This window comes from Zonotrichia albicollis, chromosome 3, assembly GCF_047830755.1.
Source record: "Zonotrichia albicollis isolate bZonAlb1 chromosome 3, bZonAlb1.hap1, whole genome shotgun sequence".
NCBI lineage: Eukaryota > Metazoa > Chordata > Aves > Passeriformes > Passerellidae > Zonotrichia > Zonotrichia albicollis.
The window spans coordinates 89,792,261-89,809,738 of record NC_133821.1 but is presented as its reverse complement, the minus strand read 5'-3'; the positions used below and the strand labels follow the sequence as shown (position 1 = coordinate 89,809,738).

Sequence of the window (17,478 nt, the reverse complement as noted above, 5' to 3'; positions counted from 1 at the left end):
TGCTCTGTGAACAACTGAAAGGTCAATCAGTGTTTTCCCTCATACAGAAAGTGCCATAGTCCAAGGCAAGATAGAAAAATAATCAAATTTTGTGATCTAATAAAGAAATTAAGTGAATGAGAAAGGCACTGGTCACGACAGCTAGTTTTGTTTAGCAAAGATTACTTGAGCTTTTTGTTTTGTTTGCTTTTGTGCTGTTTTTCTGGTTGTTGTTTTGTTTTTCTCCCCCTAAAAGACTTTTATTCTTCAGTTCCTCACATGACAGTACCTTTCTGGTGGCCACTCCTTTTACAGTAAGGAATTGGTGTATGGAACCCTGTCGTGTGCTTAGGGAATTTACTGTGCTGCAGAAATGTTGAGACTGTAACACCTGAATGTTCAGGGAGGATTTAGACAATAAAACTGTATTATTATGCTAATGTCTGTGCATACCCAGATTTCCTTCCAAAATAGTGCTGACGACATATAATCTGAGAAGAATTAAAAATATTACGAAATAATGGAGTTGTATTCTTAGGCTAGAAAAACTTCTCAAGCTTAACCTAGTAAAATAAATCTCTTTTCTTCTAACTATCTTTTATTTGTTGTTTTCCTACATCAGAGATCAGACGCACACTAGGAAATTTACTGCTAGTTCCAAATAGAATAAAGTTGCTCACCTAGTGGTAAGAAGTGTACATATTTTGGAAAGGATAAAATGTATGCTTCATGCTTTTCAGTTACTCAAAAAGGTTATTTATAGATCCACAGCAGAGAAATTATGTTGTTCAACTGAAACATCCCAAAACTGACAGAAAATATCGAGCTTTACACTTTTAAAAAGAAAAAAGCTATCAAAATAAGACAAAAGAAAATTTCTTTCTCTAATGCCCACTATGTGTGGGAAGACAGATGAGAGATGTGTGGGAGCAGAGTTTATTTTGGTGATTTTTCCTTCCTCAGGCACCTGTGACAGCTTCTGCTGGGAGCCTTCAGGAAGGCTGCGGAGAAGGGAGATACTCCCTGGGGTGGAAGATGGAGAAGGAGGTGGTGAGCTCAGCAGCTGACCTGTTTTGGACTCCAGGTGGGGTCAAAGGACACACACAACTTAAGGCTGAGTCTTCTTCCTGCCTCTATCCTTCTACTTGCAAGAGGAAATCAGCGATTCTGTTTCCCTTTGGGGAAGAAGCTCTCTTGTTTGGTGAGTGTGCAAAGAAGAGGCATCAGTCTGAGACACAGCATCTCTGTGCCACAGAACACATCCCCAGTGCTAATTTTTCTTTATTGCAGTGACATGAGACATCCCTTTTAAATGAGGAACTGTGGTAAAACATGAGTCTTTGCAGAGCTGGACCCCACAGAGCCAGATCATGAGCCTGGCAGTGAGTGTGGAGGCTGCAGCCTCAGGGATCGTGTGCTGTCCCAGAGGTAAGTTCAGATGGGTATTTTCACTTTCATTCTCAGAACCTGGAATTTCTATTGACTCAACAGCTCTAAAATGAGTGGTGTCAGTGCTGGGCTTAGGGGTATTTATTCATTCAAATTTGTTTGATGACAAAGAGCCATTGAAAATAATCCATGCATCTCCCCTTGCAGACACACTCACATGAGTTTTGTTTACTGCTGTTTTTCATGCAAAAAATATTACAGGTTACCATGCAGATAAAAGACTTTAGTGCATGAGTCATGAGGTCATATAATACCAAGAGGGGAGGGACACCAAGGACCATCTGGTCCAGCCTTTCTTGCCAAAAGCATGGTCTGGACAGGATGGCCCAGCATCCTGTCCTGCTGAACCTTGAAAATGTCCAATATTGGGGAATCCATCATTACCCCAGGGAGATTATCCCAATGATACATTGTTCTTACTGTGAAAAATTTTCCAATTGTGTTTAATTGGAATCTCCTTAGGAGCAGCTTGTACCTATTTGTCTTGCACATTGTCTTTTCCATGTGACTCCTTGGAAAAGGAAGTCTCCATTTTCTCTGTAGCCATGCTTTAAAAACTGGAACATAGTGATAAAGTCTATCCTGAACTTTCTTTTCTCAAGACTGAACAAACCCAGTTCTCTCAGCCTTTCCTCATATGGCAGGCTGCCTGGTCCTTTTACCTTTTCTGTGCCCCTCTGTGGATCCTCTCCAGCCTGTCCACATCCTTTTCTGCAGAGCAGGGACCAAAACTGAACACAGTGTGCCAGATGAGGGCTGACAATCACTGAACAGAGTGGGACAAGGATTTATTTCTCTCTGCTCTGATGTCCCTGAGCAGCATCCTGTCGGTTTCCTTTGCCACAGCAGCACAATGCCCACCCTTGAGCTGCTGTCCCTCAGGGCCCCCAGGTCCCTTTCCCAGACAGGGAGATCCCAGCCTGTGCTGCACTCCTGGACTTTGCTCTCCCAGGACCTTACACCTGCCCGTGTGGAACTTCACACGGTTCTTGTCAGCTCACTCTTCCATCCTATCCAGGTCTTTCTGCAGGGTGTCTCTTCTGTCTTGTCCCTGCTTTTTATTGCTGTACATTCCTGGCTGCTTCTTGCTCATTGTGGGAAAAATTTGCAACTACATCAAAGAAACCCCAATGGTTCAATGGTATCTGTGTGTGATTGTAATACTGGTAGATAGTAAGTAGAGATAGTTCATATATTTGAAGAAAAACAGGATCATCTTGCAAGAAATTAGTGAGCAGGAAAAAGAGCAAAATGACTGCTGTAATATTCTGTATTTAAATTGAGAGAACTCTTTGTAATAAGTATATGGTAAACAGACAAGGGAACATCCCTTCTTGAGTTATTTGAAATATGCAGTGTGTTGTGAAACACTGTCTGAACCCATTTGTGTTTACATTCTGTACTTCCAGTCTACAGATTATTTACCTGCTTTTTGAAATGCTGATTTGGAAGCTCTTGTATCATTTAAAAACAACTTACTGTCATCAACAAGTAACCTGAGACAGAGTTCTTGCAGAATATAGCACCACATTATTAAAGTTGTTAACTTACAAAATGACTCAGTTTAAGGGAAGAATTTTCCTCAATGCGTGTGCAAAAATTACATATTTGATAAGTTTGTCAAAAATCACCCCTTTTGATGGAATGTTAAATTTTAGTCTAAAACCAGCCTGTGACAACTTCTTCAAAATCAAATTTAGGAAAAAAAAGGAAAGAGGAATTAACAGCATTATTTCAATTAAGGAATGAATACAGAGGGAATTTAAAATATACTCTATCCCATTACCCTGTTGATCTGAAATGCAGGGTTGTTGGACCATTCTGCTCTGGTGCTGTAGAAGAAATTACTTTCCAGAAGATGAAATTCAGATGTTCCCATAAAAATATATTCATGTACAAGGTGTATAGAGATGTGTCATGTGTGAGGTACCTCAGTTTTTGTTCTGGCCTTACAACTGTAACATTTACATACTGTAAATATCAGGTATTAATGTTGCAGTGCTGCAGGTAGAAACCAGTTGTGGTTGGAGCAATGAAATGTTGTTTTTTTTTTTTTTTTTAAGGATCCTAATTCCACTTTTCTTTGCACTTATTCTGACAGAAAAGGAATTATTTTCATTGGTGTTTTACAGATTTTTGGCCACTTTTGAGATCAGAGTTCATGCACAGTGGGTGAATCAGCTTTGTTGGTGTTTGATTGGTGTAAAGAGCTCTTCCATTACACCCATGGGTCCCCAAAGGTTTTATTAAGTACATTTTCCTTTTGAAAAATGTACTCAGGAACAACAATTGAAGATGATTCAGGCTTAATAAGATGAGAAGGGCTACAGAGAAAACAAAGGCAAAAGCTAGTGAAAATCTATTTGGAGAATGTTGACTTTTTCTCATGCCCTTGGGCTATATGTTCAGAAAGTATCCTTTTCTCTCACAAATCCCATCTGTCATTTCCATTTTCTAAGAGAGGGTCTGACAAGGATATGTGAAGTATCTCATGAGTGCTAGAATTACTGGTGTTGTACAATGGAAATAGAACAGATAATTTTTTGACAGAAGAGATTCATGTCAGATAAATGCAGTTCAGTTAAATGGAAAGCTGTGAAAAAATGCAATAAAAACCTTTAATCAAAATATGTCCTTGTGTTGAAAGAAACTCTTTTCATAATATCAAAATATATTTACCTCTTTATCTAAAATGTTTAGTTAAGGTTTGTAATTTCAATTTTTTTTCCTAATTTTGGCCTTGTACTGCACTAGCAGCATTGTATTTATAACACAATATTAGAATTTAATATTTAGTATACAGTGTATAAATATTTTCACAATGTAAAATTTTAGTGTTGCTAAACTAAAGATTCCAATGTCCTATATTTAGATTTGACACATTGCAGGGAAGTTTCTAAAATGCAGATTAGTTTTTCCTTCTTTCTGCATCTCAACAGAATGTCAGGATATCAGAAATTCCTAGAAAACACTATGTATTTTGTAAAGGTCTAGTTAAAATTAATTCAAGTTAGTCAGTTTTATCAAGGAAAAAGACTTTAAGAGATGAGTAGACTTTAAGAGATGAGTGAAGGCCAAACAGTAAATGGTTGATTAATAAATGAATTGTGATCAGCTCTGAAACAGAAGTCCCAAGAAGATTTTGAATCAGGGGAGCTGAGTTGTGGTTCCCCACCTATGCAGTGTCACCATTTTATGCATGTACATCACAAATTTGTTGCAAAATATACACAGTACCTGATTCTGATTTCTGTACCAGAACCAGTCTAAGACCAATATGAAAGGAGAACTCAGCCATGTATTAAGCAATGGTTGATTATTTAGCACATTCATGGTGCTACTGGTATATCCAGCTCTGTTGTGAAATAAACCAAGCCCCCCTGTAATGATATTGACAACTGCTTTTAAAACTCCAACCATAAGGTGCAAAACCATTTCCAAATACAGGATAAAATAATTAATTCCTTTATTATTTGTACGTATAAGATCTGATAATTTTGCATTCTGGCCACATTTATGGGTATGTTTACAATTGCCACCCGACCTCACATGTATGGTAGTACCCATACTTACTGCAAAATAAAGGAAATCTGCTTTGAGATTTGAGCTATTTTTGTAAGATTAACTATCTTTTTATGAGACTAGTGAAATACTGAAGTATTTCTCATGACTGGAGTAAAGTTTTAGATTTGAAGAGCCAGAGCCATTATGGTTTTCACTCTGATCTTTAGTGCAGTGCTATTTTCTGTCAGGACTGGAATTTTTATGCTGATGTGTAGGAGGTGTCCCAGTGATTTGTGGCCAAGTGTGACTGTGGATGTTCTGACCAGGGAAGTGGTTCCTTTTCCTGGTGGTTCTGCTACTGTGCAGTCTCAATAATATGCACAGAAGCTGAAAGAAAATAGTAGGGAGGACTGAGCAGGTAAAAGAGCATGGGGGAGATTAGATGAAGGTAAATGTTAGCATCACTGCTGTCATAGGCAGGAACTCCTTTCTCAAGGTCACCCACGAGAAGTCCCAGGGTGGTTGAATGTTCTCCTGCTGCCAGAAGTGAGGAGCCCCTGCCTGTCCTGTGATTAACCTGTGTTAGTCACAGCAGCACCTTGCAGTGGAGCTTGCAAAAGCAATGAAATCCTCGTTACTCATCGGGACAGAACAATTGAAAACTACAGAGAATGGTAATAAAGAAAGGTTTCAGCAGCAGCATTTCCCATTCATCACTGAGCTCCCTTTCATCTTCTCAGCCCTTATTTATTTTGCCCAATGGGATATCTTGGATTCTGTAGTTTCATCTTTGAGGACACTACTAGTGCACACAATGGATGGTGGTGTTCTTACCACGTTGTGCAAACGGGCTTATGACTCCACCCTGAGCAAAAAGTGAATTAGTATGCAAGATGTCAATACAATGTTAAATTAAACAGCACATAGTAATGAAAGGCATTTCATTTAGTAATGTTCAATGAAATCTTAACTGAGCAGAACCGATTATTGTATAAAACAGAATGGATAAAAGGCTTGACTCATCCATTGTCTAGACAAATCACTTAGAAATATGTGGGTTAGCTTTAGAGCCATTCAGACAATGTAAAAGCTTATTTGTAATCTGTTTGTCAAATTAAAAATGTTTTTTCATTTGACTCCTTTGTAAGCTATTAAGAAATACGATGTGTTGCCAAACAGCTTAAAAATAAGTAGCAAGAAGGCAAAAGACTTGCCCAGTGGCAGATGACAGATCCAGAGTAGGGCCAGGAAATAATTTCTGACAGGTTGTTTGTCCTCCAGAAAATGTAGTTTTAATTGACTTAAAACTTTTTGTAGATTCCACTCAAATTCAGCAAACACTTTAGCTAAGCAAAGCTAAAGAAGACAGGCAAAGAAGGAGATGCTGACAACAGTTTGTCAAGGTAGGGTCACACAGAGGTTTGGTCTTCTTTTTTCAAAGGCAACAAGAATAAGAACATGGTCCCATCACTTCTGAAAGCAATGATTTCAGCACCAACGGAAGAGGAAAGCACATTTGATGTTCTCCTTTCTCTGATCTATAGTCAAGTGTTTACTGATAAAAAATTACTTTCATCACCACAAATGTGCATACTTTAAAGCTTCCACTCTATGCTGGCTGTGCAAGCAGGATACTGGCTGGGAAATACCACATCCTGCAGTGCCTGACTGCCTTCCGGGCCACAGGCAGCACTGTCACTGTCCCAGGAGATGGAGGGAGCAAGTCCAGAGAGGCTGCAAGCTGAGGGAGTCACTGGCAGCAAGGGGCTCTAGGGCATCCTGCCACAGCCCTCAGTCCTGCAGGGTTTAATGAAGCCAAATGTCCACAGCTTGCCTCCGTGGGTAATTGCAGAATTGTGAAAATATGAACTCTGCCTCTGCTTCTGCCTACATGCCTTCCTCTCCTTCATCTTCTACCGCTCACTGCAAGAAGGAAAACTATAGCTGCATTCACAGGAGCTTCTGAGAATTGCAGGCTTTGCTGAAGCCTGTATTTTTCTCTCTGCTGCCATGTTTTCTAGAATTGATGAAAGTATTTTATTTTTTATTTCTGTTTCAATGCACTGATGAATTGTTTTCTTCTTTTTTTTTTTTTTAACAAGTGTTCTTTACAGCTTTTTCATAGAAAATATTACATATTCTTTCTTCTTCATTGAACAGACATATTGGAGTACTTTTGACCATAGCAGCAGAAAAATGAATTATTTTATTATATTCCTCATTTTGATTTGACACAAGAACAAATATTAGTTTATATGAAAATAACTTCTATTTTTAAATGGTACACATTGAATTGCTACACATGCTCCTCTTTCAAAGAATTAGGAATGATAGCTTGTACAGAGTATTATTAATCACCATTCAAACTCCAAGAACAGTAGAGGGCTGCAGGGTTGAATTTTTAGAAAGAAAACACATAAAACCACATTAAAAACCTCTGCCCCATCAGCCTTAGATCTGTCTTTGTGTTTTGGCTAACAAAACTTAGGAGACAGTCTGCCCATTTCACCCCCCTCTCTGCTGCCACAGTCTTGGTCTTTTCTTCAAGTCAATTATTGGTAACAAAATCATTTGGTAGCGATGGGAATGTTCACCTTTGGGAAGGCCAGGCCCATCGCTTCACCAGAGCCATCAGCAAGACCCTCTGACAGTACCATTACCTTTATCTGCCTACTTACCCCAGTACCATTTACATTTCTCTGCTGGGCCTCCCACATTGGAGCTGGCTCCAGGGGAGCTGCTGGGCAGCAGCACCAGGATGTCGTGGCTCCTGCAGGAAATCACTTAGAGCCAGTTGTGATAAAAGCCAACAGTGGGAGTGCAAAGGCAGACAGTCAGAGCTGAGAAATGCCAGAGCTGAGATCACCCATGCAAACTGCATTGAATCACCTTGTGCCTATTTACTATGATACAGCTCCTAATTTCATGTGTATGTGCAAATTTTTGGACCATTTTTGGACCATATTCAATGTATATGCAATTCCTAATTTTTAAGTCATTGTCTCTCTGCAACTGTAGTAAGTCTTTTCACCTCATTTTTTGCTTTTCTTTGTACATGCAACCACATTCAAAGCTTTTGATAGCAGTGTTCAAGAGCAAGAAACAGAATTCCAGTCCTTTCTCAAGAGACAGTGATGCTGTAAACAAGCCAAGGTTCTTAAATCTTTTACAGCATCTCCAACTCCCATCCTATTCATGGCTCACTGATATGCTTAATTTGAACCCATCTGTTTGCTGCTTAAAGGGAAGGTTGCATTTTATTTATTTGAAGTCATTTACATTAAATCAGAGATTTGGCTGTACTCCTGAGTGGTCACTTAAGGCAGGCCTAATTGTACAGGAAAACAGACTTATTAATGTCAAATGGAAAGCAAGGCCAATTGAAATTTGCGGCAAGCTATTACCAGCCCTTTAATAAGGTATTAATTGAAAGCTCTGGTACAATAAACTGACTATGTATAAATTTTGAACTTAAAAAAAAAAAACAAAGCAGCTAAGAGAGAAGAAATAAACTGGGAAAATAACTAGTTTGAAATAATAGTCTTGGAGAAATATTTAAATATACTGGAAACAGAGACACATAAAACCAGATTTGCAAGGTGAATGTACCTGTTACAGTCCAGATACCCATCTCAGTTCAGATATTTCATAATCTCTTGTTCCTGCTGGAATTCATAAAATTAGAGGGTTTTTAAGAAATGGTTAAAAAAAGAATAGGCCTCAGACTGAAGTTTTGTTAGCATTGCAAATACAGCAAAAAAGTTTTCTAAGCAGTAGAGCATACGTGACAAATAACAATAGGCCTCTGTAGAACTAGCTTATGGATGGCAACAAGGTTATTTAATGTATATCTTTAGAAGGTTAGCATGAATGGAGCTCTGTTCTTTGTCTCTTATGAACCAGTCTTTGTTTTAATTACCATTACGTGTGTTTTATATGATTGGATAGAATGCTTGTCAATATGTGTTGTTCTATGTATGATTCGCTGAAAGCTAGGCTGAGATGGTTTTATGCTATGCTGTAACACCACACCTCCTTGGCATTCCCTGTGGATCAGCGAGCTGTTAACATCCTGTCTCCATTGTCTAACAATGTCCTGAGACTGATGTGCTGAAAATAAAAAAAAAGCTCATGTCACTGGTCTGGGTTGTCCTGTTTTGTCCATAATTGGACTTAGTTGCCGTGGCAAATGGTTTCCTCTGTAAGCGTTGAGCATTTGACATAATTTGACATATTTCCACAGTTCCTAATATACCAATCTGAAGGAAGTTTCATGTATTGAGAAACATCACACAAAGCACAGAGATGTATTAAAAGAAGTAGACAATTTGTTTCTCTAGTTTTACAGGGACCTTTCTTTTACCATATCAAGGGATTTAAAAGACTCATCTGTTGCTAGAAATGGCAGCAGTGGGCAAAGAGCATCTTTCATGCTGAAGCTCAGATTCACTCCAGGAGCTCATAGCTACACACAAGACACACATCAGTGCTGGGACCAGGAGCTGCTGCCACTGCTCACAGAGGGTTCCTGCAGGCAGTCAGTGCCCACAGCTCCCCTCCCACAGGCCCTGGTGCTAACTGCCCGTTACATCAAGTCATGTCCTGCTGCCCTTCAGGTATGCTGGGGAGGTGCATGAGATTGGTGCTGGTGCTATGGCAGCACCACCACATCCATGCTGGGAACCACAGTGCCCAAGGGAAGGCAATCCATGTGCTCTTGATGTGTCAAAAAGCTGACTTTATTGTAGAGCATGTTACAAGGATAAAAGAAGGTGTGATTTGAAAACAGATTTGAAATATTGAGCTATAAAGGATAAACCAACATGTTGCAGTAGCTGGATTAATTTGCCAAAGAGAGTGTGCTGGATTTTCCAGTGTGATTGTGAGGTCGCCGCACTAACCAGTAGAAAACTCCTTAGATTTGGAAAGCCTAAAGGGTTCTGTCAGCAAAATCTTTCTTGAATTTCTTACTAAAGCTGGCTGTGGTAAAGGAGTCAGAATAGCTGCTTAGAGATCAGTCTTACACTGGATGACTTCCTCTTTCTGAAGTCCAGAATGACATCATTAATTGCTTCCCGTCCTTCCAGGTTATCTGCTTCCCATTTCTTGCGATTGGCACAAAGTAATTACATGGTGCTTTTTCTAAACAGAACTACTTCTGCTGTCAGTGAAGAAGTGATGTTCATGCAGCTGGCTGAAAACTTTGACCCCACAATACCCAAGGAAGGGAGAAAGAATAAGATATTTCCATTCTTCATCCTCCTTTAGGTCCCTGATTGACTTTTCTATAGGAAATTTTGATGACATTCCTGTCTCTAGTGGCTCTCCATAGTCTGCATCTAGTCTAAAATAAGTGGTGAAGTGAGTGGTGTGTTACATGCTGAGATCTCCTGCTGAATCTATCACAGGTCCAGTACTGCATGTGTCATTTAAAACCCAAATATGACACAACAGAGAATGTGTGCTTATACTGAGTATAAGCAGATTTACATGTGCCCAAGGATGTCCCTGGGCATTTAGGCAAACTGACAACTGGCCTCCCTCTCTTTTAGGAAGTCCTTTTAATCTGCAGTACTGGTGCTGCCTGCAAATGCTCTGTTGGGAATTGTCTCTGATGGCCACATGTGGCTAGGAAATGTCCATGTTAGCTGGTCATTGTGGGCTGGATCTGTGCCAGCCATGCTGTAGCTGTTTCTTACTTGGACAGTCAGAGTCAGGTCTCCAAACTTTCTTGAGCTTGCCTGTGATTTTGGGAGAAGGGAGAGGGCAGGTGCAGGGCTGTGCTCAGTGCAGGCAGGGGCTGACTGCCCCACAGCCTGCCTGCAGAGAGGCTTCCAAGTCCTGCCTCTGTACTAAGCACCCTTCTCTCAGTGGAATCCAATCTTATCTCCCTAGGGCTGGCTCCTAACCCATTCACAGTCCTTCAAGCACCACTACTGCCCACAGCTCCATGGGGAACAGCTCAGTGCATCTGGCAGGAGGACAGAGGTGCTGGCTGGGGTTCAGGAATGTAGTATGAGCCAGAGTAGTGCTCAAGAGGAGCAATCTCTCTTCCCAGACTGGCACAAAGCCACTCAGGGGTAAATGTCCTTTCCCAAAAAGTGGTCAACACAGGAGGCAAACCTTGAATGGGGGAATTCCCTGGGGACTGTGGTTACTGCAGGTCCCTGTGCTGCACTGTGGGTGCTCTGTGCCGCCCACTTCCCTCAAAAGGAGCCAGTGTCACTGGGGACCCACTCTGAGCTCCACCTACACTTTGTGAACCAAGCCCTGTTGGGGTTCAAGCCCCACCCCGGGACATTGACAACCTCACTAAATGCAGCCCCTGCCCCAGCAGGGATGCCCAGCAACCCAGGGGCCCTTTGCTCAGGCTGCAGGGCTTGGTGTCTGACTAGGCCTCCTCCTCCACCTCCTTCTTCTCCTCCTCCTCCCTGAAGGAGCCTGTCTGAACCACAGCCAAAACTTAACACAACTGTCAGCTCAAATCCATGTGTTGTTCTCTGAGCCAAAGCACCGACACAGGATAAAAACCCCTCTGTGTTTCTTGTTGGGTCTGTAGGAATTCAATTGCCAGCACATATTGCTTCCAGCAGACACAGCACAGCTTGACCTGTTCTCACAGGCAACAGAAGTTGGATTTAGGAGCCCCAATAATTGCAGCAATCTGGTCATAAATGAATTATAGGGCAACCATTATCTACTGAAATTTTTAGATTGGAGTTTTCTTTTTGTGGATAAAAAATGAATTAATGGAATAAATTATTGCTGCAAGTTATTATTTCTGCTCCCGTTGTTTGCTGATCTGGTATACATCTGATACAAACATTCATCAAGCAAGCCTGTGTCACTCTTTTCAGGTACAAAAACAAGGGTTTTATTCATTATGATTCCCCTGACCGTTCTTTGGATCATTTACATTTGCCCAAGAGGATTTAAAATGCTACCAGATCTCCTCTAACATTTCACAGGCACACTGAAAGGTGTAAAGAGCTCTGAAAAGGTGCAAGACGAGGGAGAATAAAGCACAAGGATTTTAGCAGCCACACTAAGTAAAGTCTTTATAAGGACAGATCTGGCATTTCAAAAATAGTTTCTTCTCAACCTTTTGAGAATGTGCTGAGATTTATCATCTGAAAGGAGCTGATTTCACCTTTCAAACAGAACAATGTCCTGTGTGCCTTTTTGTAGGTATTTGTTCTGTCAAATGGACGGGCAGGGATAGGGGAGGGAGAAAAGCCTTTTTGGAAACAGAGGTCTCTGTGTTGATCGTGCTGGACCCTGCATTGATTTCTTATCATTACCTAGAGAAAAAACAAAAGGTCACTGGAATGAATTGTTGATCAAAGAGGGTAGGATCTGAGGTGGTTAAATTTGAGGATTTAAATCTACAGAACTTTTCCCTATGCTTATGCAGTGTGACAAAATTTGAAGCCTAACTTTTCCAGATCTTGATTTTGTTTTGTAAGATTGGATAAGTAATCCCATCTGCATTTTCCTCTGTGCAAGCATGTCACTGCTATTGGCATCTTAAAATTTATTTTGCTCATGCCAAGTTAGTCAGTAAGCAGGAAAGCCACAGGTGGGTAATTATTTATTGATGAACCCAAAAACTGAGGGTTTTTCCAGGTTTCCAAAGCATTTCTTTTGTCTCAAGAAGCTTGCAAGGATCAGCAAATTTATATGTGCCTGGAAAAAAATTCAAGGGACTTCTTGTATTATACCCAAACTATGCAGCACACTCAGGACAACATGAAGGTGACACTGGCCTCTAGAGGTTCACAGTATGACACAGGTGTAGATTAATAGATATTACTCTCTTCCTGGGACCTGATACTCCCTTTTCCTGGGTATGTGACACTATGAGCACATGCCATGCCAAGATGATGTTTGGTGCACAGCCCCTCATCAATCACCCATAAGCTTCTGAGACAGTGGAGCAGGAACACTGTGTACTCAGCAGGGTCCCCTGGCTGTGGGACACCAGCAGGAGGACAGCAGGCACATCACAGATCTCACCTTTCTCCCAGGATGGACACAAGCCTGGAGAAGCAAACAGTCAGCTGGATTTGCTCCTCTCTATTCCCCTCTACTGAGAAGCTTTTCAGAAGCCAGTAAATTTGAAACGATCATAACTTGCTGGCGCAGATAATTCTGCAGTGCCAGAAACAGTTAACTTATGAACTGTAGGTTTTCCTGGACCCACTAAAATGCACTGTAGAGTCAGATTTAATAATTTAAGGGTGGTAGGTTTCCTGCCTGTAGAGGTCTGGGGGGAAAATGTTCTTCAAATCCTGGAATTCAGAGAAAACAAAGTTAAAAGGAAATGCTTGATATTCTATTTCTACTTTTAAAGACCTGGATGTACTACAAAGCATTGCTTCTGGTAAGTAGCAGTCACTGAGAAATCATAATAGATGTAAGTTACTCAAACCCTCCTCAGGCCCAGCCGACTACAGGTCACAGAAATGTAGCTAAAACTGAGGACCCAGAGCTTTGGGAAACATGCACAGAGTGTAGGGGAGGTTTTGCTCCGCATCTGCAACAGAAACTTTATGGTCTCTGCTCCTTTCTCAAAGACACCAGTACAAATCCAAATTAACTCAATGTCCTGATGCAGGACAGAGATGCTCTAGAGTTGCTCCAGTCTCACTGAGAGCAGGATTTATGCCATATGTTTATTCCCCAAACACAGTGTTGCTTCTTCTGGTTTCCACCTGGAGAAAATATTTGTGTGGCTCTCTGAGCTCTGGATGACTTTATACACGATTAAGCTTTGCACGTGATAAAAAAAAAGTTATAGAAACTCCTTAAAGTTCCTGTCAGTATAGAAACGCATCACTGTACCACTGGGCAGGCGTATAAATAGCTGAGAAGTGCTTTCCGTGCAGCTGGTGCTTTGCTGCGTTTCACCAGGAGAGGGTAGAGTTTGGAAAGGACTCCTGGCAGCCCAGGCTCCCTATTGTGCTGGGAAACAGCGAAGGGAAAACAAGCACAAGTTTCTCCTCTGCCTGTTTGCACCGACTGACTATGTGCGAGAGTCAGCAGCTGAACTCTGGAAGACCTTAAAGTAAACAGAAAACGGAAAGAGAAACAAAATTCAAAAGCAGCTTCCTAGGGAAGCCAGAGGAAGCGAAGGGAGAAGCCGCGGCAGCTCCCGTGGGCTCGCCCCGCCGGCTGTCTCAGAGCTGTCACTCACTGCACCGTGCCTTAATCAGAGCTCGGGATTTATTCCTCTGCCGTGACTTCCAAGCTGTGAATAGATATCCCGTTTAGAGACAGAATGGGACCTGAAAAGACTCTCGAACACTGAACAGAGTGGTGAGTTTTATTAAATGGTTTCTTCTCTTTCCAGTCTGCTGGAGCTTTCTAACACCCTGCTTGCAGGCACAGCAGCCCGATGACTTGTCTTTTCCCTGCAGCTTGTTGCATTCCTCACCAGGCTTTCCCGACCGCAGGTTTCTGTCAGTAACCTTTCCCACCAGGACTCCAGGGCAGTTTGGTGACATTTGTAACAGAGCTGGCTCAGTGCTGATTTGCTTTCATGAGAGATTAAAACCCCAAAGCTGTGAAACCAAACAACGGGCTAAAAATCAACCAAAATCCAACACAATTATAAAATGGCAGGTGACTCTAGGTTTCCAGATGTGGACAGTGATGGATCAGTAAAAAGTGAAGAAATGGAGATTGTAGTCAATGTCGGCGGGGTAAGGCAGGTGTTCTACGGAGATAACCTGAATCAGTACCCAGAAACACGGCTGGCAGAGCTGGTCAATTGTTTATCGGGGGGATACGATAGCATATTTTCCCTCTGTGATGACTATGATCCTGGAAAGAGAGAGTTTTACTTTGACAGAGATCCAGATGCTTTCAAATGCATTATTGACGTGTACTACTTTGGGGAAATTCACATGAAGAAAGGAATATGCCCCATATGTTTCAAGAATGAAATGGAATTTTGGAAAGTGGATCTGCAATTTTTGGATGACTGCTGCAAAGCTCACCTAAGTGAAAAAAAGGAGGAACTGGAAGAAATAGCCCGAAGGGTGCAACTCATTCTGGATGACTTGGGAGTAGATGCCTCAGAAAGTCGCTGGAAAAAGTGCCAAAAATGCATCTGGAAATTTCTGGAGAAACCAGAATCATCCTATCCAGCTAGAGTAATTGCTGTACTGTCCTTTCTGTTTATTTTGATCTCCTCTGTTGTGATGTGTGTGGGGACCATCCCAGACCTGCAGGTGGTAGATGCAGAGGGGAACCGTATGGAGCACCCGACCCTGGACAGCATCGAGACCGCCTGCATAGGCTGGTTCACCATGGAGTACGTGCTGAGGCTGATCTCCTCTCCCAACAAACTCCACTTTGCCCTCTCTTTCATGAACATTGTTGATGTGCTAGCAATACTTCCTTTCTACGTCAGCCTGACCTTGACCCACCTGGGAGCCAAGCTGATGGAGCTGAGCAATGTCCAGCAGGCTGTCCAGGCGCTGCGCATCATGAGGATCGCGAGGATTTTCAAGCTCGCACGGCATTCCTCAGGGCTCCAGACCCTAACCTATGCCCTGAAACGCAGCTTTAAGGAGCTGGGGCTGCTCCTCATGTACTTAGCTGTTGGGATCTTTGTCTTTTCTGCTCTAGGTTATACCATGGAACAAAGTCACCCCGAAACTTTATTTAAAAGCATCCCTCAATCATTTTGGTGGGCAATCATTACCATGACCACAGTTGGATATGGAGACATTTACCCTAAAACAACACTAGGAAAACTGAATGCTGCCATCAGTTTTCTTTGTGGAGTGATAGCGATCGCCCTCCCCATCCATCCCATCATTAACAACTTTGTCAGGTATTACAACAAACAGAGAGTTTTAGAAACAGCTGCCAAACATGAATTGGAGCTGATGGAACTAAACTCTGCTGAGGGGAAAGCCGCAGGCTCCAGAAGTGAACTGGAGGATCTTTCAAGGGAAAGCAAAGAGGGTCCTTTTTATAGCAGCCGGATAAAAGTCTCCCACAGTGACACCTTTATTCATCTCCTGTCAGAAGAGAAACACCATAGGACCAGGCTTCAAAGCTGCAAATAAACTGTGAGCTGTTGTCAGCGCTAAGCTGCAGATCGGGACAACCTGACAATCAGCTATGGAAGGGACTCACAGATCTGTCAGAGTTGGGAGGGAGCACTGCTTTGCTTTTCCAACATGAATATAAATTAACCCCATGGCTTCTCCATCAGCAGTTGGTAAGACTTTACCATTATTAACCCAAAATAAAACAGTAGGACTCCAGCAGTCTGAGATCAGACTGCTTATATTGAGTGTGTTCTGACAAAAACCATTTGTAACCATTTCAGAGACTGAAAAATCCTTCCTGGTCCGTAAATGTTCAATGACCTGAATGTGCAACATTGCCACATCAGAACTTTGTACCTGTGACAATAAAGAGCAGCATCACACAGATTGTGTCTTCCATGCTCTCTTCAATGCCTTTGCAGTTAGGGGAACTGCCCCTTAAAAAAATTAAAGCAGCCTCTCATTTTTATTAGATTCAGGCTTACAGCAAAATGTTACAAGCAGTCTGAGCCTAGAGATACTGAAGGTATCAGCATATTATGTGCAGAATATTAGAGTGAATAAATGGCTTTGTTTTGTAAAATGTACTTTGGGGTCAACTTTTTGGAAAGGTTTTTGGTCCGCTATCCAGAAAAAGTGTCATTTTCAATGGGACATGAGACTATATTTTGAGCAGAGATACAGAACAGAATCAGTGTATTTAAGGAGCAAATTTAAAAATATTTGTTCTAGCTATTAATTGCTGGGTGGTTTATATATGCAGGGATCTTTCAGGAAGGATTTATAATTAAGTAGCTTTTTAAAACTGTAAGTTAAATCATGGTATCTCTAATTCTCTACTAAATTAAGGGAATTTTATAAGGAAGTTAAATTGAGTAATTCTAAATAAGAAACTAACTCTTTGAAAGTAAGTGCACAGAAAGTTTCAGAAAAAATAGTATAGTCTCCAATTGATTTTTAGTAAAGATATTTAGCTGAATAAAGATGTTATTTTTTAAAATTACATACCCTTTCCTTACAATAACTGCAAACTCTGTAAACATTAGTTTACAGAAGCAGTAGGTACTGATCAGTATCTTATTTATTAATTAGTATACTAATGAATCAACACAAGTGTATAGGTACTATCCTTTCCAAAAGCAAGTGCCATCTCCATAAGTCTAAATTTGGTTGGTGTAAAAACTGCATGTGTAATAGGTCTGGTGCCAGAGAAATCCATTGAAACTAGGAGTTTTGCCAGCTTGGAGGGAAGGGGAGCACTGGCGCACAGATATATTTACATAAATTGGAAGCAGGATCCCAAATGTTTAAAGGGCTAGAGTAGCTATCTTTATTTGTTCCCTGTTGTGCTGAGCAGCCCCTTGCCCCGGTGAAATGCAGCAACACGAGCCATGACCTATCCCTGGGCACCTCATGCCCAAGATCCCCCTACAGGTCTTTGGGACATTTTTCCTGGGACATGGGCAAGCAGTGGGCCTGT

At 41.4% G+C, this 17,478-nt stretch overlaps 1 protein-coding gene across 1 annotated transcript; it reads left to right on the top strand.

Moving 5' to 3' along the window:
* Positions 1 to 13,807: 13,807 nt before the first annotated feature.
* Positions 13,808 to 16,581, top strand: KCNF1 (potassium voltage-gated channel modifier subfamily F member 1). The gene is made up of 2 exons (XM_005487194.3): positions 13,808 to 14,250; positions 14,352 to 16,581. The coding sequence occupies exon 2, from the start codon at positions 14,550 to 14,552 to the stop codon at positions 16,011 to 16,013; it is 1,464 nt and encodes a 487-aa protein (XP_005487251.1). The 5' UTR covers positions 13,808 to 14,250; positions 14,352 to 14,549; the 3' UTR covers positions 16,014 to 16,581.
* Positions 16,582 to 17,478: the final 897 nt, after the last annotated feature.